The sequence below is a fragment of the Sphaerodactylus townsendi genome, linkage group LG03, assembly GCF_021028975.2.
Source record: "Sphaerodactylus townsendi isolate TG3544 linkage group LG03, MPM_Stown_v2.3, whole genome shotgun sequence".
Lineage (NCBI taxonomy): Eukaryota > Metazoa > Chordata > Lepidosauria > Squamata > Sphaerodactylidae > Sphaerodactylus > Sphaerodactylus townsendi.
In genome coordinates, this window is record NC_059427.1 from 6,669,307 (window position 1) to 6,696,039 (window position 26,733).

Sequence of the window (26,733 nt, forward strand, 5' to 3'; positions counted from 1 at the left end):
GTCGGGCGGAGCCGAGGGGGAGGATTGCGACCAGGCCGCCTCCGGATCGCTCGAGGTGAGCTGGTTTGGCTGGGCCTTCATTTTTCCTTTCCCACCACTCCGTCGCGCCATTCTCTGAGATGTCTGAAGGGGGGGTGGGGTGGGGGGGGGGGATCCGCCGGGAGCGCCACCGCGCGCAGAGTAACTCCAGAGTAGCCCCGTTGAGCTGCATGGACGTGGCGGGCGGCAGCCTGTCTGAAGCCCTCTCTGGAGGGCTTTGGGCGTATCTCATGGGAAGGGGAGGAATGTTTTTCCTTTGTCTGCAGCGCTGAAAGGGTGGCTCGCACCGACCGAGCTATTTGCTGGAGGGGGGGCGGGGGCGGGGGGGGGCTTTGCTATTGAATCGGGCTCCGGATCTGCACCACGAGTAAAAAGCCTCGCAGCCGGATCCTAGGAAGGTTGACTCACAAGTAAGTCCCGGAAGAGGGGGGGGGGTCTTAAATATCGGAAGAGAGGAATTCACCCACGGTGCGTGTTTTTAAAGGGTGAGGCAAGCAGCAGTGGCGTAGGAGGTGAAGAGCTCGTGTATCTAATCTGGAGGAACCGGGTTTGATTCCCAGCTCTGCCGCCTGAGCTGTGGAGGCTTATCTGGGGAATTCTCTCTCTCTCTCTGATTCCGCACACGCAGAATAATGCACTTTCAAGCTGCTTTCAGGGCTCTTTGAAGCTGTGCGGAATGGCAAAAACAGTTGTGAAAGCAGCTTGAAAGTGCATTATTTTGCGTGTGCGGAATGAGCCTCTCTCTCTCTCTCTCTCTCTCTCTCACACACACACACACACACACACACACGCGCGCGCCAGCTGGGTGACCTTGGGAGCTCTCTCAGCCCCACCTACCTCACAGGGTGTTTGTTGTGAGTGGGGGAAGGGCAAGGAGATTGTAAGCCCCTTTGAGTCTCCTGCAGGAGAGAAAGGGGGGGATAGAAAACCAAACTCCTTCTTCTTCTTCAAGGGGAAGAAAGGCGAGATAGGCATTGTTGCAAATAAAGATAAGGGCAAAAATAAGTCCTCAGCCGTGGAAGTCACAAGGAGGGTCAGAAAGGAGTTCCTGACATAATCAAATGGGAGGAATCATTCATGCAGATGGACTGCCCTTCATAATATACTCTTAAAATCTGGTTTTGTGCACTTTTAAAAATTCGTTTGCTGCCCTTGTGACTCTTGTGGGGGAAGAAAGGTCAGATCTGCACGTTGCAAATAAAGATAGGACAAAATAAGTCCTCAGCCGTGGAAGTCACAAGGAGGGTCAGAAAGGAGTTCCTGACATAATCAAATGGGAGGAATCATTCATGCAGATGGACTGCCCCTCATAATGTACTCTTAAAATCTGGTTCTGTGCACTTTAAAAAATTCGTTTGCTGCCCTTGTGACTCTTGTGGGGGAAGAAAGGTCGGATCTGCACGTTGCAAATAAAGATAGGACAAAATAAGTCCTCAGCCATGGAAGTCACGAGGTCCAGAAAAGAGTAATAATACACAATATTTTGGGTTACAGCCAAAAGAATCACTATCAGAACTAAAATAACAATAATAAGATTTTAAGAGTTAATAATTGCACAACATTACGTTTCATGCAGCAAGCAAATCAGAAACATTAATTCTAAAATATGGAGCAAACCGGCAAACAGGAATAACAATAATAAATAATCTTTTGCAATCTACAGACTGGTGAGTTGGGGCTCACAAGGTGTCCTGGGAAGTGTAGTTTCTACCAGACTGCTTTATGCCATCACAGGCAATCTGCTTTTTAAGGCTGCTTTAAAACTAATGTAGTTCCCAAAAGGCTGATTTTAAACTAAGGTAAGTGGGAGGGGGGCAGGGGAAAGGTAGGGGGCAGGGGGCCAGACCAGGCACCATTTTGCCCCAGGTGCTGCCCCACCCCCATGCCTCTGCTGAGACACCCTCAAAAAATTCTGGAAGGGGTCCCATCCTAACTTGCCTTTCCAACACATCCTTCTGTCTAAATGCAGTTACAGTTATCTGTCATCTTGAATTGACCTGATCCTCTTTGATCTGAGATTGCAAATGCCTTAACAGTCCAGGTGCTTGGGAGCAACAGCAGCAGCAGAAGGCCATTGCTTTCACATCCTGCGTGTGAGCTCCCAAAGGCACCTGGTGGACCATTGCGAGTAGCAGAGAGCTGGACTAGATGGACTCTGGTCTGATCCAGCTGGCTTGTTCTTATGTTCTTATGTTATGTTCTTATTTATACCAGTTGGGTTGTGTACTTTGATCTTGACTGTGTTTCTTTCCTTCCAGAAGAATTTTTCTCTTTTGTTGCATTTATTTCCTTGCTGATATAAGAATCCTGACTTTTTCTCTACCTCTGCAGAAGAAGCCAGTAATGTAAATGAGACTACAGTGGAGACAGACAAAAGCATCTCATCCAAAGGAGTCCTGGAGAGTTTGTCAAGAGGATCTCAAGAGAGAATTTCCTTCCCAGGTGAGCAGACTACAAGTAGAAATCCTTCACGGCTACATCTAGGGAATAGGGAAGGAATACCCTTGTAGGATTTCTGATTCACTTCGTACAATTCTTAGTTTTGGTAGAATTATGAAGCTCACTGGTTACTGAAGAAGGGAGGCTTTCTGGACCCTGAAATCTGGGAGGCTCAGAAACTTCTTCTGGGCCGGAGCTCAGCTGCAGTTTTCTTAAATTTACACTTTGTGGTGTGTGTGTGTGTGTGTGTGTGTGTGTGTGTGTGTGTGTGTGTGTGTGTGTGTGTGTGTGTGTGTGTGTGTATACACACATATACACAGAGGCAGATGTATATACTCTCTCTCTCTCTCTCTCTCTCTCTCTCTCTCTCTCTCTCTCTCTAGCTTTTCTGGCACTTGCCAAATGTTCTAGCATTTGCCAAGGGAGTAGGTGGGGCCAGGTAGTGCTTTTGGTTTACCATTTGAGACTTGAGTGACTGCCGATGTTTAAAAATGTTGTTTTGGCAGAAGCTGCCATTGCAGCTCAAGAATCTACATTGTGACAATAATTTTGTATCTTGTTCTTTCTCCGGCAGCAATCATTTTCTTGCTAAGAGCACCCTCCATATCAGAATTCCAGGGAATGGCGGGGAGGTTATTTAAGTGCAGTCACGCTAAGCGAGGTCCTGATGGCTCTGATTATTCCATGATGGAAACTCTCTGTATAAGTACAGGATGCATTATCCTGAAAGTTTTTGTATCTCATCATGAAAACATCTGCATGGCAAATAAAATGTGAAGGGAGGAGGAAGGATTCTATGCCACCTTTCCCCTTCAACTTGATTTAGGAGGTTTGGGGGAAGAGCAGAAGAGAATATCGGAACAGCATTACTGGAGTCCCAGGCCAGAAAAAAATTCTGATAACTGGCTTAGGTTTAATGAAACTGGAACAAAAACACACATCTATCTGTCTAGACTGGCTGATCTGTGTCTTGTCTCCTTACATGAATTCTGATGAGATCTATTTATTTCAGCAGAAGACGTCAAGGAGATGGCTGGAAATTTCCTCGGGTTTTCATTGGAAAGAGACACGGAAGACGAATCTCAGTATGTCAGGGATCAAGAGAGATCAGAGAGGCAACCATTAAGCCATGGAAAAAATATGGAAAAACCGATTTCTTTCCAAAGAGGGGATTTTCATGATGTAATGAATATGGCAGAAGAAACATACAAATGCTTCTCAGGTCAAACACAATATGATACCAGTTTGCAAACGCCCCCTGGAAAGAAGGCCCATACTTGCTTCCCATGTGGAAAGACGTTCTTTTGTGGAGAAGAGCTCATTAAAGATGAAAGAATCCATGTAGGAGAGAAACTGCATTGCTGTTCAGACTGTGGGAATAGATTCTCGGACAATTCAACCCTTGTTCAAGCTGAGAGTTCCCACCCTTCTGAAGGAGAGACATTGATCTGCTTAGCAAGTGAAAATAATTTCTCTGATAGTAAAGTATATAATAGTGGAAAGAGATTCTATAGCAGTGTTGAACATCAACACCATCTACAAACCCTGACACCAGAGAAAACTTCTGAGAGCTCTGATTGTGGAAAGAGGTTCAGTATGAGTGGCCCTCTTCAAGTGCATCAAAAAACCCACACAGCAGAAAAACTTTTTGAGTGCTCAGAGTGCGGAAAGAAATTCAGCAGCAGTGGAGGTCTTCAAAAGCATTTTAGAACCCACACAGGAGAGAAACCTTTTGAGTGCTCAGAGTGTGGAAAGAAATTCAGCAGGAGTGGAGGTCTTCAAAAGCATTTTAGAACCCACACCGGAGAGAAACCTTATCATTGCCTAGAATGTGGGAAAACATTCAGTCGGAGTGACTATCTTCAGTTGCATCAAAGAACGCACACAGGAGAGAAACCTTTTAAGTGCTTAGAGTGTGAAAAAACATTCAGAACCAGTGGAGAGCGTCGAATACATTTAAGAACCCACACAGGAGAGAAACCTTTTGAGTGCCCAAAGTGTGGAAAAAAGTTCAGTATGAGTGGCCATCTTCAAGTGCATCAAAGAATGCACACAGGAGAGAAACCTTTTGAGTGCTCACGGTGTGGAAAGAGATTTAGTCAGATTGGAGAGCTTCAAAAACATTTTAGAACCCACACTGGAGAGAAACCTTTTGAGTGCCAAGAGTGTGGAAGAAGATTCAGGTGGAGTAGTAATCTTCAACTGCATCAAAGAATGCACACAGGAGAGAAACCTTTTGAGTGCTCAGAGTGTGGAAAGAAATTCAGCAGCAGTGGAGGTCTTCAGAAGCATTTTAGAACCCACACTGAAGAGAAACCTTTTCAGTGCCTACAATGTGGGAAAAGATTCACTAGGAGTGACTATCTTCAAGTGCACCAAAGAATGCACACAGGAGAGAAACCTTTTGAGTGCTCAGACTGTGGAAGGAAATTCAGCACCAGTGGAGATCATCAAAACCATTTAAGAACCCACACAGGTGAGAAACCTTTTGAGTGCTCAGAGTGTGGAAAGAAATTCGGCAGCAATGGAGGTCTTAAAAAGCATTTTAGAACTCACATTGGAGAGAAACCTTTTGAGTGCTCAGAGTGTGGAAAGAAATTCAGCAGGAGTGGAGGTCTTCAAAGGCATTTTAGAACCCACACCGAAGAGAAACCTTTTCAGTACTTAGAGGGTGGAGAAGGATTCAGTGAGAGTGACTATCTTCAATTGCATCAAAGTACGCACACAGGATAGAAACTTTTGAAGTGCTCAGAGTGCGGAAAGGAATTCAGCAACTGTGGAAATCATCAAAAACATTTAAGAACCCACACAGGAGAGAAACCTTTTGAGTGTTCAAAGAGTGGAAAGAAGTTCAGTATGAGTGCCATCTTCAAGTGCATCAAAGAATGCACACAGGAGAGAAACCTTTTGAGTGCTCATGGTGTGGAGAGATTTAGTCAGATTGGAGATCTTCACAAGCATTTTAAAACCCACACTGGAGAGAAATCTTTTGAATTGTCAGACTGTTGAATAAAGGTGTATCTAGGCCAGTGTTTCCCAACCTTTTCGACATCGCAGTACCCTTGACCTCGCTCTTCATATCTCAAGGTACCCTTGAGGTTCATTTGAATTTTTTTTGCATTTTTAAGGGTTTTTTCCTTTTTTGGCCTGTAGGTGGGGGGAGTGGCAAGCAGGGGGAGGGGAGTGGAGGGGAGGGAAAGCAGCATTGACAGCCGCGTTGTTTGTTTGCCTAAATTTGGCATGGATTTGGGGGGATTTAAAGGGAAAGCTCCCTTTAAATCTACCCCCCCAATCCACACCGCATTTAAGCAAATAAAACAATGCTGTTTTAAATGTTGTTTAAAGGAAGCCCATGAGGTTTCCAAACCCCCTCCCCCTGCCCCTTCAAAATCCATTTGATTCGGGGGGGGGCAGGTGGTAGCATTGTCAGGGTACCCCTGGGACGTGCTCATGGTACCCCAGGGTACCATGGAACCCTGGTTGAAAATCACTGATCTAGGCAAACTGGAGCCCAAGGACAAAATTTGAGTTTGTCCCCCACCCCACCCCGTATGGGCAGCCACCCTTCCCCATTATGACCAAACAATGATTTTTTGTACCAGCTCACAAAGCACCTCCCACCCCCAGCAAAATATACATAGCTCTCTCCCCACCAACTCTCTTTCCTAATTTTGTCCTCACACCAACCCTGTGAGGTTGGTTGTTAGCATGAGAAACAGCTCCAAGCCAGTGCAAGTGGGTATTAAGCATGTAAATCTCTCACAAATCACCCCAGCAAAACATATACGAAACAAATGTCAGCATCATCTCTCAGGAAACATCTCCAGTGGAATCCACCCCCAAACAGCATCACTTTCAGTGGTGTTTAAACTAGGGTGCCCAGATTCTTCTTTTAAATCCACCATTCCCCCCCACCCAGAAACAGCATCACCTTCAATGTTTAAACTGGGGACCTCACATTCTCCCTTTAAGTCCATGCCGAAGGGGGTGGATTTAAAAGGAGAATCTGGGGAAATTTGGAGGGTGCCTGCTGTCAGGGGTGCAATTGTTAAGCTAGCAGCACCAAAATTTCTGGGTATCTTTAGGATACTCTCCTGATGATACCACCCAGGTTTGGTGAAGTTTGGTTCAGGGGGTCCAAAGTTATGGATCTTCAAAGGTGTAGTCCCCATCTATTAGCTCGCATTGGAAACAATGGGGGATGGGGGCACCCCTTTTGGGAGTCCATAACTTTGGACCCCCTAAACCAAACCTCACCTAGCTTGGGTGGTATCATCAGGAGAGTCTCCTGAAAAATCCCTGAAATTTTGGTGCGCCCCTGCAGGCCGAAAACTGAAAAAAACTAAAGAATACAAAAAACAAACCAACCTGAAATTTTTGCGCCTTCCACCAGGGGGTGCCCAGCAACATAGGGTACCCCATGTCCCTAGGCCAGGGGTCTGCAACCCGCGGCTCTTTCGTCCTTGCACTGCGGCTAAGTGTGGCTTGGGCCCTCTCAGCCTCCTTTGGAGAGTCGCCCTAATGATTAATGTGAAAGAGTCCCCGTTCCTAGAGACACAGCCTAAGCCACTTCCGGCTTCCCTGTCCCTGCTGCCTGGTTGGCTGATGCCGGTGATGACAGCGCAGGGTCAGGGCAGAGCTCCGCTAGTGTATCCTCGTGTACAGATGAGCAGCAAAGGGCGGGAAATGGGAGGGGGTTGCAAGAGCGCAGATTTTCAGTGCAATCCTCACTTCAGTCCTCCCCCATTAAATGGGGGGTCAGGGGTCAACCCTACTTTGGGTGGCCTCATTTCCCCCTCCCCCGCGTCCTTTTTGGGGGGCGGTACCACATGGGGGATCCCAGCAGCGCCACCTTGGGTTGCAGACCCCCCCAGCAGCCCCTGGCGGATGGCAGCCTGGCTGAGTCCAGGTGAGAAATACAATGTCAGGTTTTAAAGCAGTTATTACCTGCAGCCCTGCAAGGTTGCACTCGTCAGGGCTGTTTGATGGGGAGGCGGGGGTGGGTGGGAATTGTTTGATTCTGCATTGCCAAGGAGGGCTGGAGCTCATGGGGAAAGCCTTGCATGTGGGTCTTGGAAGGTTTACTTAAGAGTAAGCCAGTGGAGGGTAAGCTTGTAGATCGTGGAAGGGAAGAAGGCCAGGATCATCCTCAGCCATGGTTGTTGCGGGTTGCCAACTCCCGGCAGGCAAATCCCAGGACATTTGGGGGTAGATTCTCAGAAGCTGTGGCTTTTGGGACAAGGGTGGGGGCTATGCTCAGTGAGGAATATGGCTGTCGAGTCCACCCTCCATGGCAGACATTTTCTCAGGGGTGGGAGAAGTTCAGCCCCCATGGAAGTTGACAACTCCATTAAAGGCACCAATTTTGATCCATCATCCAGGTGGAATTTGAAGGGGTTCTTTTGGGCGGGGGGGGCATAATCAGTGTCTTTCAACACAAGAAAAGAGAAATGTGTGAAACGGGGGTTCTATTGCTGGTCATTTGAATCATGTACAAACAACAGGCTTTTTACCCCCCCCCCTTTTTTTTTTTTGCTTTGATGGGTAAAAATGGGCCCCAAAGAAGGGAACTTCTCCCTGCATGAGAATATGTACAGTGTTATCTTCATTTTAGATGTCAAAAAGTATTTGCGGCTCCAAGAGTTTTCTTTCCCGTGGAAAACGGGTCAAAATGGCTCTTTGGGTGCTAAAGGTTGCCGACCCCTGCCGTTGAAAGAAACTCAGTCAGCGTGTTTATCTTCAACTCCATGAAAGAACCCATACAAATGAGAAACCTTTTGAGTGCTCAGAGTTTGGAAAGAAATTCAATCAGAGTAACCAACTTCAATTTCTTCAAAGAACTCATGTAGGAGGGAAACCTTTTGAATGCTCAGAATGTGTAGAAAGATTTAGGTAGCCATCTTCCAACTGCATCAAAGAACTCACACCGGAGAGAAACCTTTTGAGTGCTCAGAGTATGGAAAAATTCAGCAGGAGTGGAGGTGTTCAAAAGCATTTAAGAATCTAAAGAGGAGACTTGAGGAAAATAATTAAGGTCTACAATTAAGATTAAACTTCCTTATTTCACAGATAGTATCTTACACCTTATTTATTGGCCAAAATTTATAAAAATAAAGATCCAACCTGCTGGAGATGTCATAAGAGTGTTGGCACTTTCTTCCATATGTAGTGGAAATGCCCCAAATTCAAAAAGTACTGGGGTAAGGTACACCATATAATGATTAATATTCTAAGAATTGAAGTTCAGAATCTCCTGAACTTTATTTCTTAGGTTTAGGCATCAAGAATGTGCTGAATTTAAATATAAAATTGTTTTTTTATATTTCTACGGCAGTGAAAATAAGGATCGCAAAATCTTGGAGGAATAATAATCCCCCAATGATTGAGGAATGGTTATCACTGATGTCAGACTATCTCTAACTGGATAGAATATTAACTAGAGTCAAAGACCTACGTCCATCCAGATTCCAAAAGACATGGACAGACTATATTGATTATCTGGAGAAAAAAACTGTAAAAAGAACACAGTTGAAAAACAATTGTTAAAGGAACTATAAGTTATTGATTTAGAAAAAAAGAATCAGTATAACACTAGAAGATTCAAGAGATTAACATTAGATAAATTTACCATGGTTAACCCAAAATTTTATTGTCCGAATTTGTTGATAAGTTGGGGAGGTGTACCTCTGTATAATAACTTTTTCTTGTACATATGGTTTGCAATTTAATCCTTTGAAATATTTTTTATTCTCATACTCTTTTTTTCCTAGTTGGGAAGAATTGTCAATGAGATTTAGAGCAATTGTTATAGGTTTCTTTTTTCTTCTTTCTTTTGCTCTCTTTTTGTGTTTTCCTTTTTATATCTTTCACTTTCTGATATTGTTTTGTGTATCTATATGGAATAGTAACATTAATAAAAATTATAGTAGCAAAACAAAATCCACAGAGGAGAGAAACCTTTTGAGTGCTCAAACTGTTGAAACAGATTCAGTCACAGTCACTCTCTTCAAGTGCATCAAAACTTTTTGAGTGCTCAGAATGAGGAAAGAGATTCCATCAGGGTGGCCAACTTCAAGTGCATTAGAGAATCCTCACAGGAGAGAAACCTTTTGGGTGCTTAGAGTGTAGAAAAAAATTCAGCCACAGTTGAGATTTTCAGAATATTTTTAGAACACATACAGGAAAGAAATATTTTGAGTGGTCAGAGCCTCGAAGAAATTCAGTCACTGTGGAAGTCTTCAGTCACTGAACTGCTTCATCAAACCACACAGGATTACAAACTTTTGCCTTCTCAGTGTGTGGAAAGAGATTCATTTGCATGGGTTGATTCAGTTGCATCAAAGATCCCACAATGTAGATAAACCTTTTGAATTTCAGAGTGTGGAAAGAGTTTCAGTAGAAGTAGAGATCTTCAAAGCATCTAAGAACCTACACAGAGCAGTATCTGGTTCAGCATCTGATCCCTGCCTGGTAATCCACAATTTTCTCAGATCCAGTGGACTTATCCTTCAAGGTGGGACCCTTAAAGCCATGGAGGGACAACAGTTGATGACATCAGCATCCAGCCCTGAATGGAGGGAAGGTGCGGGGAAAGGGTTTTTTTAGGAACTGGAAAGATTGATTGAGAAGCAAAGATTAGCAGTGTGGGCCAGGCCCAGCAATGAAGGTTTTTTTTAAAAAAAGAAAACAAGTGAAGAAAGTAGAGCCACATGAGCTGCGGGCTCTAGGGGATTGAAGGAGGTGCTAGGACAGCAAGCCTTGTGAAGAGCAGCAGTGTACTCTAATCTGGAGTTAAGAGCAGGTGTACTCTAATCTGGAGGAACCGGGTTTGATTCCCCACTCTGCTGCTTGAGCTGTGGAGACTTATCTGGGGAATTCAGATTAACCTGTGCACTCCAACACATACCAGCTGGGTGACCTTGAGCTAGTAACAGTTTTCTCTCAGCCCCACCTACCTCACAGGGTGTTTGTTCTGGGGGAGGGAAAGGAGATTGTCAGCCCCTTTGAGTCTCCTTACAGGAGAGAAAGGGGGTATATAAATCCAACTCTTTGTTGCTTTTTCTGAGACTTTCTGAAGTTGAGAGGAGGCAAGAGGAGACAGAGAAAGGGACAGAGCCTTTGGGGACCAGAATGGCCTCTGTGGGGAAAAACCTTTGGAACGCTCAGTGTGTGGAAAGAGATTTATTAGGAGAGGCAATGTTCAAGGGCATGAAAGAATCATCATGGGAGAGACCCTTTGAGTGCTCAGAGTGTGGAAAGAGATTCATTCAAAAATCTAACCAACAGCATCAAAGAACACACAAGAGGGGGAACCATTTCACATCTTATGGACAACCACAGTCTGCACAAAATATGTAATCTGATTTGTGCACAATGAGTCCTGATCAGATCTGTTTTAGATACACTTGTGGTAAAGAATCAATAGTTTATCTAGGTGGTGATCAGCTGTTTAAGTTAGAAAGGTTTAGCATGTGATCGGAGTGCTGTTCATGAATAAACATGTTGGTGCGATTATCAAATTAGATTTCTCTGAATGAAACAAAGTGCCATTCTAAAGCATCTGCAAAAAGATTTCCTACAGCTTTACACATAGTTTAAAAAAGACATGGCACAATATTATTTTCTTCATTTGTCAGGCGAGGTGTAGAAACTATCCATTTATTAGATTAAAACATCTAATAAGCACCTGAGTGTAGGCTTCTTCTAATTACATTTGTTTAGGCAAGGTTTTGAGCACCTACTACAGTGGCCATGAGAGAAGACCTGATTTGGGAAAGGGAGAAGGGTTGGAGACTGTTCTGCGGACACTCCATTGATATTGTAGATGATGGTATCTTTTCGTTAGGTCTCAGAATCTTAAGCCAACAAATGGACTCTGAAGTATTAGTGTTTATTGATGAGGTATTAAAGCACCGTACTTGGCAAAGCCAGTTCTAAGGAAGCTTGCATCTACAGTCCCATATATCCCCCAATGAATCCCCCCTCCCATCTTCCCAGAGGCAGCCTCTGGAACCAAGACTGCCCCAAGATCAGCAATAGATAGTGCTGGAACCACCTGTTTTCCTGCCCACAAGAACAGTTTTAAGTCTTTTCTCACGGGACAGGCAGTAGCGGAACTATAAGGGGACGGGGGTGGGCACATTTACTTATTTATTTATTAAATTTGTTAAACCACCCACCCCCGAAGGGCTCTGGGCGGTGTACAATAGGCCAAGAGCCACACTGCATCCAACGGGCCAGGAACAACATAATAACAATAAGTTAAGTTAAATTAAAACAATTTACAAAATCTATAAAAACATAAAACACAGCAGCATTAGACAGAAAGCATGACATTGCACTGGGGGGGCATGAAAATCACCTTGCCCTACCTTGCCAGGCTTTGCCCCACCCTACCAGCCTGGCCCTTTTTCAGCCGGCAGAAACATGGTTTCTGCCAGCTGGAAAAGGTAAGTGTGGGAGGGGAGGGCCTGCAGGGGGGCAGAAAACACGGAGTGCATCTTGGGAGCGCTCCTGCCCAGCTATGCTTCTGGGTACAGGTGATACAGGGGAAGCCTAGTTTGCAACGAAGCATGCAAAGCCATAAAGCATAGGTCAGGAAAAGAATGCACAGATGGCAGTGGTAACATATAGCAGGCTGGTTACATAAATTGAAGAGGCATTGATTGGTTTTATTTGGAGATACATGGTTTCAAGAATGTGTCTCATTACTCAGATACCCACCCCCCTCACATTCCGCCCCCCTTAAGACCCTCCCCCACCCGGGCAGTGAGGGTGCTGTTTAAGGAGAACAGCAGTGGCGTAGTGGTTAAGAGCAGGTGCATTCTAACCTGGAGGAACTGGTTTTGATTCCCTGCTCTGCTGCTTATGCTATGGAGGCTTATCTGGGGAACTCAGATTAGCCTGTGGACTCCAACACACGCCAGCTGGGTGACCTTGAGTTAGTCACAGTTTTCTGGGCTCTCACCCCCACCTATCTCACAGGTTGTTTGTTGTGGGGTGGGGGCAGGGGGAGGGAAAAGAGATTGTCAGCCACTTGGAGTCTCCTTACAGGAGTGAAAGGGGAGATATAAATCCAACTCTACTTCTTCGTCTTCCTTCACTAGACAGGGGACCCTGCCTTTCGTGTCGTCGACCCATTCATTAAAACCTGGAAAATGAGTCCACGACACCAGATACTAGAGGCTCCCCCTATAGTTCCGAGAATCCATGATAGAAGCCATTTGCATTCACCAATACTGCTGCTGCAGCAGGGAATGCAAATGTGACTACAAATGTAAATGGCCTGATAACCCTACCTGTAATACAATGCACTCAACCACACCTTTGCATAGCAAGTTCCACCCAAACACTTACTGTTTGGTTCCCCACCCTGCGACATGGACAATATATACCCCAAACATTCCCTTCTCTCTGGACACAGTGTGTAACAGACTTCCCTCTGTGATACACATCTGAAGATGCCAGCCACAGATGCAGGCAAAACGTTAGGAACAAGATCTACCAGACCACAGCCACACAGCCCGGAAAACCCACCACAACCAGTTGAATCCGGCCGTGAAAGCCTTCGACAATACACTCAGTCTTCTCTTCATTCATCCATGTTTTGGATTTAAAGGGGCTCTAGGAGAGCTAACTTCTAAAACACACCACAATGTTGTTCCCATGTAGCTCCAAATGCCACAGCAGGAGAACAGTAGAAAAATTGATGCATGTACCTTCCATATCCCATTTTGAAAAGGCAGGCCTTGGGGTGGCCCACTCCCTCATTGGTGGATTTAAATCACATCAATGAGGGTGTAGGAGAGGGTCACCTTCAATCCCTAGATTACCCCAATTACTTTACAATTGTTTGAGTCCCCTACATGCCATACATTGGACCGCTCCAAAATGCCACCATGTGGTCCCCCACCCCATTACGCATTCGGCAAGATATCACTTGGACCCCTAAAGAAAACAAAAATGTTGCATGGTGTGGCACTCTGAATTACATTTTGTGCAACAGAAAGGCCCCACAAATCCCACAAGGTGGCCCTATCTCATCACTGGGGTACTCCCATGATGCGCCATGAATTTTGGATCACTCTCCAAAAATGTATGTTCTGTCTCCTGTTCCTATCTGGTAACATTGTCGTATGTTTAAAAGATCATTATGTTTAAAAGATCAGCTGGGTTTGTGGGGGGTATATACTTATGTTTGGGTCTCTCGAAAAAATATTCTTGCCTGATCCCCATAGTAAAAACACACAATGGACTCCCGAGGTATTTGAGCCTCATCATCAATGCAACTACTGATCCCCCCTCCGTTGCACAACTTTCGCACTGTTACTTCACACACAGCCCTTCCAACTGCTATGTGCTTACCAGATACGGTGGGAAATGAAGAGAAATTTTCCATAGCAACACAAGTACTGTAACAAGTACTGTAACCTAGAGGAAAGTTTGGGTTGCCAACCTCCAGGAGATGATTGGAGGTAGGTGGAACAGAAAGCTGATTTTTATTAGTTAAAACTTTTTTGGACTACAGCAGAAAAAAAATCAGATCTTTTTGCATTCATAAGCAAGATGTGCAAACTGGGAGTACTGGTAGTGCAGGGGGCGGAGTGGGGAGCTGAAATTGTGCCCCTTTTTTGCAAAGAGTTGGTGGAAAGTGTCTTTCTCTTTCTCTCAAACTGCTTTTTGTTTTTTGTTCATGCCCAGCAAAGGCAAAGCTTCCATGTACAGCCATGCGTTCAAAACAGTCTCCTCTCCGCCAGTAGAGAAAGTAGGGGTGGGGAGGAAAAGGACAAGTGTGGCTGAAGTTAGCATAGCTGCTTACCACCTTCCACCCAGGAACAATGTATTGATGATTTTGCAGCTGCTAGCACATTGTGTAACTTTGTAGGGGAAGGGGAAAAGTCGATTAAAAGAGATCAAAACTAGTGAGATGCGGTATGTCAAGGAGACTCTGTGTTTGCTTGTTTCATTCAGAGGTAGAAGGGAAGACTGTACGAGGTTGAGAACGGTACAAACGTGTTTTGTTCTGGGAGGTCTCCTGACTTGTCCAAGCGTCTCACTAGATGCTATCCCAGTTGCCAGTCTCGAGGAGGGATCTGCTGGAATAAAAAGCTGCTTTTTATTGCTGAAAACTCTACGTGAGGTTCTTAAAAACAAGAGGGTGCCTATAGGTGATTTGTACCAGTTCAGAGGTGCACTTTTATTAGGCAAGATGAAAGCTCCTATTAATTGCATGGATCACCTTGCATTTATAATCCATTTTCTGCAGTTTTTATGCTTTGGATAGAATTTTGTTTTTGTTTTTCTTTAATCTGAATTTGTATTGGATGTCTTTTTCTATCAGACTGTATTGGTTTTTTCAAATGTTCTTTGAAATTGGGCGTGAGTCTTGGTGGGAAAAGTAGGCTACAAATATAGCAAATAAAAAAGAACTTCTCAGCTAAATCAAAAGCAAAGGACAAGCAGAGCAAATAAATAAACCTCCTGGATCACCAAAGCCTATAAATATCCAGAGAACAGAAAGACCCTCAGCTGAAACTTTCATTTCAGAGCTTACTTACCTGTTATATTTCCCCCTCTCCCAGCTGCTCCCTGGGTCTGTGCAATCAAATATATATTCCATATTCTGTTTTGAGAGTTCAATTCCAGCCACAGGCAGAAGAGAGGAAACTTCGACCCTTCAGCACATGCAGAATAATGCACTTTCAATCCACTTTCAATGCATGTGCAACTGTGAAAGTGGATTGAAAGTGCATTATTCTGCATGTGTGGAAGGGGCCTTATCCGCAGCTTTGATTTCTCTGGGCGTTGATGGCTCCGAAAGGAGGGGACCAAGTCCCCCAGGGCAGCAACATCAGCAGGAGATGATGGGGGCGGGGTGTGGGGTGGAAGCTGCTGGAAAATTGGGGGTGGAGCCTGGGGAGGACAAGGACCTCAATTGGGTGCAATGCTGTACCCTCCACAAGACCTTTTTTTCTGCTTTGAATCTATCTAACAGTTGTGCGTAGAAAAACCAATGACAAATATTTCCTACTGTTATTATTATTTTTCTCAGGAAGCGAGAGGGGGCGACCTTGGAAGCATTTTTTTATTGAGATCACAGGAAAAACAAACGTTTCCCACGCAATCCTACAACCCCTTTCCTGGGAGTAAGTCCCATTAGACAGGGCTGAGGAGGATTTCGACCAGACCTCCTTCCGATTGCTTGGGAGGAGTTGGCTTGGCTGGGCCTTAATTTTTATTTTTTCCACCACTCAGTCGTGCCATTATCTGAGACGTCTGAACAGCGGGGGATCCGCCGGGACCGCCACCATGTGCAGAGCAACTCCAGAGTAACCCCGTTGAGCTGCATGGGCGTGGCGGACGGCAGCCTGGCTGAAGTCTTGTCCAGGGGGTTCTGGGCGTATCTCATGGGAAGGGGAGAAATATATTTCCTTGGTCTGCAGCGCTGAAAGGGTTAAACTTACCGAGCTTTTTGCTAGAGAGGCCGAGGGGGAAGGGGAAAGGCTCTTTTCTGCGGGCGAGGGAAGGGGGGCCTTTGCCATTGAATCGGGCTCCGGATCTGCACCACGAGTAAAAAGCCTCGCAGCCGGATCCTAGGAAGGTTGGCTCACAAGTAAGTGTGGGGTGGGGTAGAATAAGATTTGAACTCTAGGAAGAGAGGAATTCACCGACGGCGCGTGTTTTTAAAGGGTGAAGCAGGCGATTGAAACACTCTTAAAATCTGGTTTTGTTAATGCACTTTTAAAAATTCGTTCGCTGCCCTGGTGACACTTGCGCGGGGGGAGAAAGGCGGGATCTGCATGTTGCAAATAAAGACAGGGCAAAATAGATCCTCAGCCATGGAAGTCATAAGAAGACCCAGAAAGGAGTTCCTGACATACTCATATGGGAGGAATCATTCATAATATGCATTTTGAGTAGTGTCTGCAGTTTTCCTTCTGCAGTTTCCCTGGAGATTGAATGCTTCCCCACCCTCCAGCTCCTATTCATCCCAGCAGCCTCTTTGCCCTTTACCCTCTGCTGGGTGCTTGCACAGAATTGTTGCCTAATGCAACCAGCCTGTTGAGGAGATAGCTACAAGGGTACACCCATTCTCATTTTATCCAGGGTTCCAGCGTACTTTCCTCCTTAGACAGACTGATCTTCCAACATCCCAGGCTACTCTCACTGCAACAGATGTTTAAGCAGTCTGATAACATGTTTTCCCCCCCCCCCGAAAGTCAAAATTGGCACATCCTTTAAAAGTTTGATAAGTACTGAGGCTGAGATTAAGCTTGGGAGAGCCACTCTTATCCCACCTCGGTCTCGGGTTCTTTTTCCCTCCTAATGACTCCAGACCAGCTGATTGTTCAAGGATTTATTGTAAAAGTTCAAAACAAAGAAAAAAAACATAAAATGCGTTTAGAGATTGCTCAGCTGGTTACATTCCTTTTGGTTCTTTGTCCCCATTCCGGGAACCCATGGCCCAGAGATGCTTCCCTGACCACGTCTCAAGATGGAATTCCAAAACCTTTGTTTTCCCCCTCTCAGGAAAACTCTGTTCAGGCCACGAGGTAACTTAGGCCTTTGAAGTTTCATCCTAGCACCTCTGCATGGCTTCCTGTCCTCCCTTCAGGAGATCAAAAGGCAAAGATGCTTTTCACAGTCATATGTGACTTCCCTTTACTGTAGCGATAGCATCTTCCATGACAGTAATATAAACAATAAATTTAATCCTGACCTACAAACTGTTACAAAGATGTATTGTCGAAGGCTTTCACGGATGGATTCAATTGGTTCTGGTGGGTTTTCCAGGCTGTGTGGTTGTGGTCTGGTGGATTTTGTTCCTAATGTTTCGCCTACATTTGTGGTTGGCATCTTCAGAGGTGTGTCACAGAGAAAAGTCTGTTTCACACTGTGTCTAAGTGAGAAGGGTGGTATACACTACATAGTGGTATACACTACATAGGAACCACAAAACGCAGTATTCAGACCTGTATTAAGGAACACGAAAGACACTGTCGGCTTAACCATCTTGAAAAATCTGCAGTTGCAGAACATGTGTTAAACAAAAGTGGACACAATATTTAAGAACACTGAAATTCTAGACAATTCAGAAGCTTACTATGTCAGACTGCACAGGGAAGCCATTGAAATTCACAAACACCAGGACAACTTCAATAAGAAAGAAGCCTGGCTCCCAGTACTTAAAAAATGGACTGATAACCCCACCCGCAATACAATGCACTCAATCACACCTTTGCATAGCAAGTTCCACCCAAACACTTAATGGCCCTTTCCCCACTTACCCTTTTCCGAGGGTTGCTGCTGGGTCATCAAAAGGTGCCCTTTGAAAGAGAGCCAGGAATGCCTCGCGCTGAGGGGCGCGACAGCAGCAGCGTCGGGGCGGCTGCGCTGTCGCCGCCCCTCTCAGTGGGGAGTGCCGAGGGACTCCGCGCTACTCTCCTCGAGTAGCGCGGGGCTTAAGGTAAGTGGGGAAAGGGCCAATGATTGGTTCCCCACCCTGGGACATGGACAAACTTTCCCTTCTCACTTAGACATAGTGTGAAACAGACTTTTGTCTATGATATACCTCTGAAGATGCCAGCCACAGATGCAGGCGAAACGTTAGGAACAAAATCCACCAGACCACGGCCACACAGCCCGGAAAACCCACCAGAACGAGTATTACAAAGATGCTCCTTCTGATTCATCAGGGCAACCCTTAAGTGTCTCCTGATCAGTATGGTGATGTAGCCTCCTTCTCTTTGGGTGTCTTGCTGCCTTTTTGATATCTTTTCCTCTTCATAGTTATCTGAGTAAGCACATCTTTCCACAGTTGGATGTTTCCTGAGAGAAAGGGAAGGAGATGGAAGAGGAGGACCCAGAAGGACCTGGAATTGGCAAGAGATTAAGGAAAGGCCTCCATCCCATCCCAGCAGGGAGTGGTGTTAAATTCTGGGAAAGAGCTGTGCCAGAGATCCTAAATCAAGACACTGTAAACTCTGACATACACAAGCGATGTTTCCAGCAGTTCTGCTACCATGAAGCCGATGGACCTCAAGAGGTTTGTAGCCAGTTTCATGGACTTTGCAACCAGTGGCTGAAGCCAGAGAGACACACCAAGAAGCAGATCCTGGATCTGGTGATCCCGGAGCAGTTCCTGACCATCCTGCCCCAAGAAATGCAGTGCTGGTTCAGAGGATGTGGGATGTGGGCCAGAGACCAGCTCTGAGGCAACTGACCTGGCCAAAATTTTTCTTCTGAATCAGGCAGAGCAGGTCAGGAGGTCATTCTGTTGAACCACCAACCTTCTCCTAAGGCTTCCCTGCCAGATATTTATGGCTGTATAGAATTCACTAAGCTGGGATGAAAACCCAACTCTGATTCTTGCTTGTATAGTTGAATAATCTCTTCTATTTGCTTGCAGGGGTGATGAGTTGGGAGTGGAGCAGGATCCACCTTATGAGCCTATTCCTTCCTTCTCTTTCAGATGCAGAAACCATCCATGAAGATGGAAGCTAAGTTCTCTAATGCGGAAAGAGCTCCTTTGGAGGAGTGGCAACGAGCACAGACCCAGGAATGTGCCCAAGATGCCTTCTTACATCGTAAGGGTGACTTGTTCCCAAATGGGATTGGGGCACATAGTGAAGTTGTTGGGTAGAAGGTTTATACCCGGAGACAAAAAAAACCCTGCACCAAACAATGAATTGTCTTCTGGTGCTTGAGGCGATAGGATGTGGTGGTGGCCATTCACTTGAAGGGAGATTAGACAGATTCATAGATGACAAACACACCTTATTCACATAACTTAACTTCACATAACTTAACCAGAGAAATCTGGTTGCAAATATTAACCTCTGAAAGCCTGTTTCTAAGGGCCAGTGGAGCTCCAGCGTGGTATAGTGGTTAGGTCATGGGAAAGCCAGGTTCAAATCCCCACTGGTGCCATAGATGATTACTGGGGGACGTTGGACCAGTTACACACTCTCAGCCCCAACCCTGGCTGCTACTTGTATGGGAGGCCTCCAAGGAATACCAGGGTTATGGCATGGAGGCAGGCAGTGGCAAACATCTCCAAACGTTTGTTGTGTTGAAAACTGTAGGGGGTTCTGGGCCCCTGCTGAAAGGTTTTTCAAAGGTCATCTAGCAGATCACGGTCAGAAACAGAATACCAGACTAGGGATACCCATACATTGTCTGGTACTCCCATGAGGTTTGGGAGAGGACATGATGTGAACATGATATTTTATCATGTCAAAAACCTAGGCCCCTTCCGCACACACAAAATAATGTGTTTTCAAACCACTTTCACAACTGTTTGAAAGTGGATTTTGCTATTCCGCACAGCTTCAAAGAGCACTGAAAGCAGTTTGAAAGTGCATTATTCCGCATGTGCGGAATAAGCTCTAGAGGCAGACACCCTGGAAGCCTGTTGGTCATACCTTCAATTGTCTGGAGCATTGACTGCTGTGCTAAAATCTCCAATTGGTTTTCAGTTGGATATAACAGTGACCTTTCGTGTGACATCATTTCTAGCCCCCTCTTGTTCTCCTGCCAGTCTGAATATAAGGGTCCATGGAAGGGCCCAGGCAGGGAGAGAATGGATGCCTGTGTCTGGGACTAAGGGACCCTTTGGTCTGATCCAGTGGTCATGATTTAGAGATCCAGGACATTAAGAGGACATTAATCACCTCTCAGGAATCTGAAACATGGGTGCCTGATGCTTCCATCCTGTATCTCTCACCAATTCATAAAAATCATCACAATTTCTCTTGAGCATTCATAGAGTAATATTTCACAGCTCTGGGAATGAACGTGCATGAAGCAAACAAAAAAGGAGGTGTAGATTGACACTTAAGAGGGGAGTGGACATATTCATGGAGTATGGGGCTATCCATGGCTGCTATTCTCTCCAGTATCAGAGAGGACTGCCTATTGTATCAGGTGCTTTTTATCACAGGCAGGATAATGCTGCTGCAATAGTCTTGCCTGTGGGATTCTTGGAGGCAACTGGTTGGCTCCTGTGTGAACAGTCTGCTGGACTTGTTGGGCTTTTGGTCTGATCCAGCATGACTTTTCTTATGTTCTTCTAATTTTCCCTCCTTTACAGGCGTTAGGGAGATATTGTTGAGCCATGGATTTTTCAGAGGTGTGGAAATTGCTGCTATGCCTCCTGTTCAGGTAAAGGAGATGAGCAGGGAAGAGCTGGATCGCTCCTTCTTTCTCAGGGTTGTTTTTTTTTTACTGCTTCTGGCTGAGTGAGAGAAGCTCTGAATGCCAACCCCTTTACCCTTGCCAAGATCTCTGTCCTGCATCCTCCCAGAATGTCCCTTTCCAGAGTGCTGTCTCTGCCTGTCACGATCTCTGAGATGGGAATCTGCTTCTTCTTTCAGTGTCCATTTAACCTTGAGGAGGTGGCTGTATATTTTTCCAATGCAGAGTGGGCCTTGCTGAATCCTGGCCAAAAGGCTCTCTACAGGGAAGTCATGCTAGAGAACTATGGGAGCGTGGCCTTTCTGGGTAAGGATCTTTCACAGCTGCCAAAAATGGAAATTCATGCCATTAGGATGATACCTGAATCAAAATCATGACTAGCAATACATCATTTTGAGACCTGTTTCGCCACATGCCCCTTCTAGGAGCCTCGAAGTGATGTGGGGGGGGGGGGGCAGTGAAAGGGAATTTCAGCATGGCTGTGTAGAGCCACTCAAGCAGCCTGGCTGTCCCAAGGGCCATTGAGGCTAGTGTGACCATAAGCAAAGCCAGAGAGGTTGTCCTGGTTTGATGCCAAGGCAGGGCGGAGAGACCCTAACAAGATTCTGGAAAGGGCCCCGTCCTAACTTCTCAGTTGCCAACCTTTCCAACACACCCTTCTATCTAAATGAGCCCTTCAGGGGTAGGGCGGTCTACTAAATCGAATAAATAATAACAGCAATAATAATAATAAATGCAATTGCAGTCATCCACTCTGTCACCTGGAATGGACCTGTCCTATTTATAGCAGTTGGGTTGTGTACTTTGATCAGACTGTGTTTCCTTCCTTCCAGAAGAGTTTTTCTTTTTTGTTGCATTTATTTCCCTACTGATATAAGAATCCTGACTTTTTCTCTACCTCTGCAGAAGAAGCCAGTAATGTAAATGAGACTACAGAAGAGACAGACAAAAGCCTCCCATCCAAAGGAGACCTGGAGAGTTTGTCAAGAGGATCTCAAGAGAGAATTTCCTTCCCAGGTGAGCAGGCTACAAGTGGATATCCTTCACAGCTACATCTAGGGAACAGGCAAGGAATACCCTTGGAGGATTTCTAATTCACTTCTTACAACTCTTGGTTTTGGTCGAATGATAAAGCCCACTGGGCAGTAGTGGTTAAGACCAAGTGCATCTAATCTGGAGGAACTGGGTTTGATTCCCTGCTCTGCCACATGAGCTATGGAGGCTTATCTGTGGAATTCTGATTAGCCTATGCACTCCAACACATGCTGGCTGGGTGTCTTTGGGCTGGTCACAGTTCTTCTGAGCTCTTTCAGTACCAACTACCTCACAGGGTATTTGTTGTGGAGTGTGGAGGGGGAAGGGAAAGGACATTGTCAGCCGCTTTGAGTCTCCTTACAGGAGAGAAAGGGAGGATATAAATCCAACTCTTCTTCTTTGGGTACTTGGGAAGGGAGGCTTTCTGGAGCCTGAAATCTGGGAGGCTCAGAAGCTTCTTCTGGGACTGAGCTCAGCTGCACTTTCATTAAATTTACATACACACACAGACACACACATACACCACATATTGGATTTGATTTGAGAACACCACTGCTTGAAAAGAAAGCCCCATCTCTTGTTTCCTAGAGTCCTCAGCTAGATCAGGGATCCCCAGAGTGGTGCCCATGGACACCATAGCTCCCACCAACACATTTTGTAGCACTCTCCAATTTTTTTTTGAGAGTAGGTTGGGCCAAGTAGGGCTTTTGATTTACCATTTGAGACTTGAGTGACTGCAGATGTTTAAAAATGTTTTTTGGCAGCAGCTGCCACCACAGATAAAGCATCTACACTGTGACAATAATTTCGTGGCTTGTTCTTTCTCCTGCAGCAATCATTGCTAAGAGCACCCTCCATATCAGAATTCCAGGGAATGGTGGGGGGATTATTTAAGAACAGTCATGCTAAGCAAGGTGCTCATGACTTTGATTATTCCATGATGGAAACTCTCTGTATAAGCACAGGGCTCATTATCCTGAAAGTTTTTTGTATCTAATCATGAAAAAATCTGCACTGCAAGTTAAATGTGAAGGGAGGAGGAAGGATTTTATGCCACCTTTCCCCTTAACTAGATTTGGGATGTTTGGGGGAAGAGCGGGGTGGAATATATGTACAGCATTACTGGAGTCTCTGGCCAGAGAAAAGTTATGAGAACTGGCTTAGGTTTAGTAAGAAACTTTGAACATCGAAACAAAATGCACATCCATATGTCTACACTGACTGATCTGTGTTTTGTCTCTTTATATGGGTACTGATGAAATCTCTCTATTTCAGCCGAAGATGTCAGGAAGATGGTTGTGACATTCCAGGGGTTTCCATTTGAAAGAGACAAGGAATCTCAGTACATCAGGGATCAAGAGAGTTCAGAGAAGCAACAATTAAGCCATGGAAAAAATATGATGGAAAAAAATATTCCTTTCCAAAGAGGAGATTTTCATGATGTAAGTCACATGGCAGAAGAAACATACAACTGTTTAGACGGGGGGTTGAATTTCTCAGATCAAACACAGGATGATACAAGTTTGCAAAAGCCCCCTGGAAAGAAAGCCGATACTTCCTTCCAATGTGGAAAGGGATTTCTTTGTGGAGCAGAGCTCATTAGAGACCAAAGAATCTATAAAGGAGAGTACTCCGATTGTGGAAAGAGGTTCAGTAGGAGTGGCCACCTTCAAGTGCATCAAACAACCCACACAGTAGAGCAATCTTTTGAGTGCTCAGAGTGTAAAATGAAATTCAGCAGCAGTGGAGATCTATATTTGCACCACCGAATCCACACAGTAGAGCAATCTTTTGAGTGCTCAGAGTGTAGAAAGACATTCAGCAGCCGTGGAGCTCTGCAAAAGCATTTAAGAATACACACAGGAGAGAAACCTTTTCAGTGCCTAGAGTGTGGGAACAGGTTCAGTTGGAGTAGCCATCTCCAAGTGCATCAAAGAACGCATACAGGAGAGAAACCTTTTGAATGCTTAGAGTGTGGAAAGAAATTCAGTAACAGTGGAGATCTTCATCTGCATCAAAGAATCCACACAGGAGAGAAACCTTTTGAGTGCTCAGAGTGTGGAAAGAAATTCAGCAGCAGTGGAGCTCTTCAAAAGCATTTAATAATACACACAGGAGAGAAACCTTTTGAATGCTTAGTGTGCAGAAAGCGGTTCAGTAGGAGTGGCGATCTTCAAGTGCATCAAAGAACTCATACAGGAGAAAAACCTTTTGAGTGCTCAGAGTGTGGAAAGAAATTCAGCAATAGTGGAGATCTTCATCTGCATCAAAGAATCCACACAGGAGAGAAACCTTTTGAGTGCTCAGAGTGTAGAAAGACATTCAGCAGCAGTGGAGCTCTTCAAAAGCATTTAATAATACACACAGGAGAGAAACCTTTTGAATGCTTAGTGTGTAGAAAGCGGTTCAGTAGGAGTGGTGATCTTCAAGTGCATGAAAGGACCCATACAGGAGAGAAACCATTTGAGTGCTCAGAGTGTGAAAAGAAATTCAGTAGCAGTGGAGATCGTCAAAAACATTTAAGAACCCACACAGGAGAGAAACCTTTTGAGTGTTCAGAATGTGGAAAAAAATTCAGTAGCCGTGGAGTTCTGCAAAAGCATTTAAGAATGCACACAGGTGAGAAACCTTTTGAGTGCTCAGTGTGTGGAAAGAGATTCAATCACAGTAGCCATCTTCATGTGCATCAAAGAACCCACACAGGAGAGAAACCTTTTGAATGCTTAGTGTGCAGAAAGCGGTTCAGTAGGAGTGGCGATCTTCAAGTGCATCAAAGAACCCACACAGGAGAGAAACCATTTGAGTGCTCAGAGTGTGGAAAGAGATTTAGTCAGAGGGGAAGTCTTCAGAAGCATTTAAGAACCCACACAGGAGAGAAACCATTTGAGTGCTCACATTGTGGGAAGAAATTCAGCAGCAGTGGAGATCTTCAAAAGCATTTTAGAACCCATGCCAGAGAGAAACCTTTTGAGTGCTCAGAGTGTGGAAAAAAATTCTGTCAGCGTGTTTATCTTCAGTTCCATGAAAGAACTCATAGAGATGAGAAACACTTTCAGTGCTCAGAGTGTGGAGAGAAATTCAGTCAGAGTAACCAACTTCAATTTCATCAAAGAACCCACGTAGGAGAGAAACCTTTTGAGTGCTCAGAATGCGGAAAAAGGTTCAGGTGGGGTAGCCATCTTCAACTGCATCAAAGAACCCACACAGCAGAGAAACCTTTTGAGTGCTCAGAGTGTGGAAAGAAGTTCAGCAGCAGTGGAGATCTTCAAAAGCATTTAAGAATCCACACAGGAGAGAAACCTTTTGAGTGTTCAGAGTGTGGAAAGAGATTCCGTCAGGGTGGCCAACTTGAAGTTCATCAGAGAATCCACACAGGAGAGAAACCTTTTCAGTGCTCAGAGTGTGGAAAGAAGTTCAGCAACAGTGGAGGTCTTCAAAAGCATATAAGAACCCACACAGGAGAGAAACCATTTGAGTGCTTAGTTTGTGGAAAGAAATTCAGCAGCAGTGGGGATCTTCAAAAGCATTTTAGAACCCACACAGGAGAGAAACCTTTTGAGTGCTTAGAGTGTGGAAAGAAATTCTGTCAGAGTGGTAATCTTCAACTGCATCAAAAAACCCACACAAAAGAGAAGCCTTTTGAATGCCTAAGATGGAACGAAATTCAGTCAGCATGTTTATCTTCAACTCCATGAAAGAACTCATACAGAGAAACACTTTCAGTGCTCAGAGTGTGGAGAGAAATTCAATCAGAGTAACCAACTTCAATTTCATCAAAGAACCCACAGGAGAGAAAACTTTTGAATGCTTAAGAGTGTGGGGAAAAATTCAGGTGGGATAGTCATCTTCAAGAGCATCAAATGTTTTGAGTGCTCAGAGTGTGAAAAGAGATTCCATCAGGGTGGCCAACTTCAAGTGCATCAGAGAATCCACACAGTAGAGAAACCTTTTGAGTGCTTAGAGTGTAGAAAGAAATTCAGCTGTAATGGTGATCTTCAGAAGCATTTTAGAACCCACGCAGGAAAGAAACCTTTTGAGTGATCTGAGCCTCAAAGAAATTCAGTCACTGTGGAAATCTTCAACTGCATCAAAAAAAAAACCCCACACAGAAGTATAAACTTGCCTTCTCAATGTGAGGGAAAAGATTCATTTGTGTCGGCTGACTTCAGTTGCATCAAAGATCCCACAACGTAGATAAACATTTGAGTCTCAGTAATGCGGAAGGAGTTTCAGTAGAAGTGGAGATCTTCAAAGCATCTAAGAACCTACATAGAGCAGTGTCTATTTCAGCATCTGATCCCTGCCTGGACATCCACAACTTTCTCAGATCCAGTGGACTTATCCTTCAAGGTGGGACCCTTGAAACCATGGAGGGACAACAGTTGATGACATCTGCAGCCAGCCCTGAATGGAGGGAAAGTGGGGTGGAAGTGGTGAGCTCTTCTAGACAAAGTGTTTCCAGGAACTGGGAGGATTGATTGAGAAGCCTTGGAATGAAAGAGTGGTGGTGGTGAAGAAAGTAGAGCCACACAGGCTGAGAAATCTAGGGGATTGAAAAAGATACTAGAACAGCAAGCCTTGCTCCTTGCTCTTTCTGAAACTTTCTAAAGTTTGGAGGAGGCAAGAGGAGACGGAGAAAGGCACAGAGACTTCGGGAACCAAAATGGCTTCACGGGAAAAAACCTTTTTAATGCTCTGTGTGTGGAGAGAGATTTATTAGGAGAGGCAATGTTGAAGGGCATCAAAGAATCATCTCAGGAGAAACCTGTTGAGTGCCCAGATTGTGGAAAGAGATTCCTTCCAAAATCCAACCAACAGCACCAAAGAGCACCCAAGAGTGGGAACCATTTCACATCTTATGGACAGCCATAGACTGCACAAAATATGTAATCTGATATGTGCATAATGACTCCATATCAGATGTGTTTTAGACACACTTGTGGTAAAAAATCAATCAGTTATCTAGATGACGATCAGGTGTTTAAGTTAGAAAGGTTTAGCATATGATCAGAGTGCTGTTTTTCA

The 26,733-nt window shown here is 44.9% G+C and overlaps 2 protein-coding genes across 7 annotated transcripts in view; both read left to right on the forward strand.

The window, feature by feature from the left end:
• The first annotated feature begins 376 nt into the window (after window positions 1–376).
• Window positions 377–26,733, forward strand: part of LOC125428526 (zinc finger protein 420-like) — an 815,993-nt gene continuing 789,636 nt past the window's right edge. For 2 of the 6 annotated variants that reach the window (XM_048488736.1, XM_048488740.1), the window contains exons 1-5: window positions 16,003–16,090; window positions 18,268–18,523; window positions 18,950–19,064; window positions 20,570–20,640; window positions 20,853–20,979. In XM_048488736.1, coding sequence (XP_048344693.1) covers window positions 18,326–18,523; window positions 18,950–19,064; window positions 20,570–20,640; window positions 20,853–20,979 — 511 coding nt within the window. In that variant the 5' untranslated portion in view covers window positions 16,003–16,090; window positions 18,268–18,325. Of the gene's footprint in view, window positions 450–15,983; window positions 16,091–18,267; window positions 18,524–18,949; window positions 19,065–20,569; window positions 20,641–20,852; window positions 20,980–26,733 lie in introns of those variants that run through there. The other 4 variants (XM_048488737.1, XM_048488739.1, XM_048488741.1 and 1 more) reach the window with 4 other exon arrangements.
• On the forward strand, window positions 3,508–5,505 carry LOC125429750 (gastrula zinc finger protein XlCGF57.1-like). The gene is made up of 2 exons (XM_048491145.1): window positions 3,508–4,067; window positions 4,158–5,505. The coding sequence occupies exons 1-2, from the start codon at window positions 3,508–3,510 to the stop codon at window positions 5,209–5,211; spliced, it is 1,614 nt and encodes a 537-aa protein (XP_048347102.1). The 3' UTR covers window positions 5,212–5,505.

Bases quoted from the DNA above. Each gene is read 5' to 3' on its own strand.
- LOC125429750 (XM_048491145.1), top strand. From the start codon at position 3,508: ATGGCTGGAAATTTCCTCGGGTTTTCATTGGAAAGAGACACGGAAGAC. The intron at 4,068-4,157 runs GTTCAGTATGAG...AAAGAAATTCAG, and splicing joins AGCTCTGATTGTGGAAAGAG to CAGCAGTGGAGGTCTTCAAA.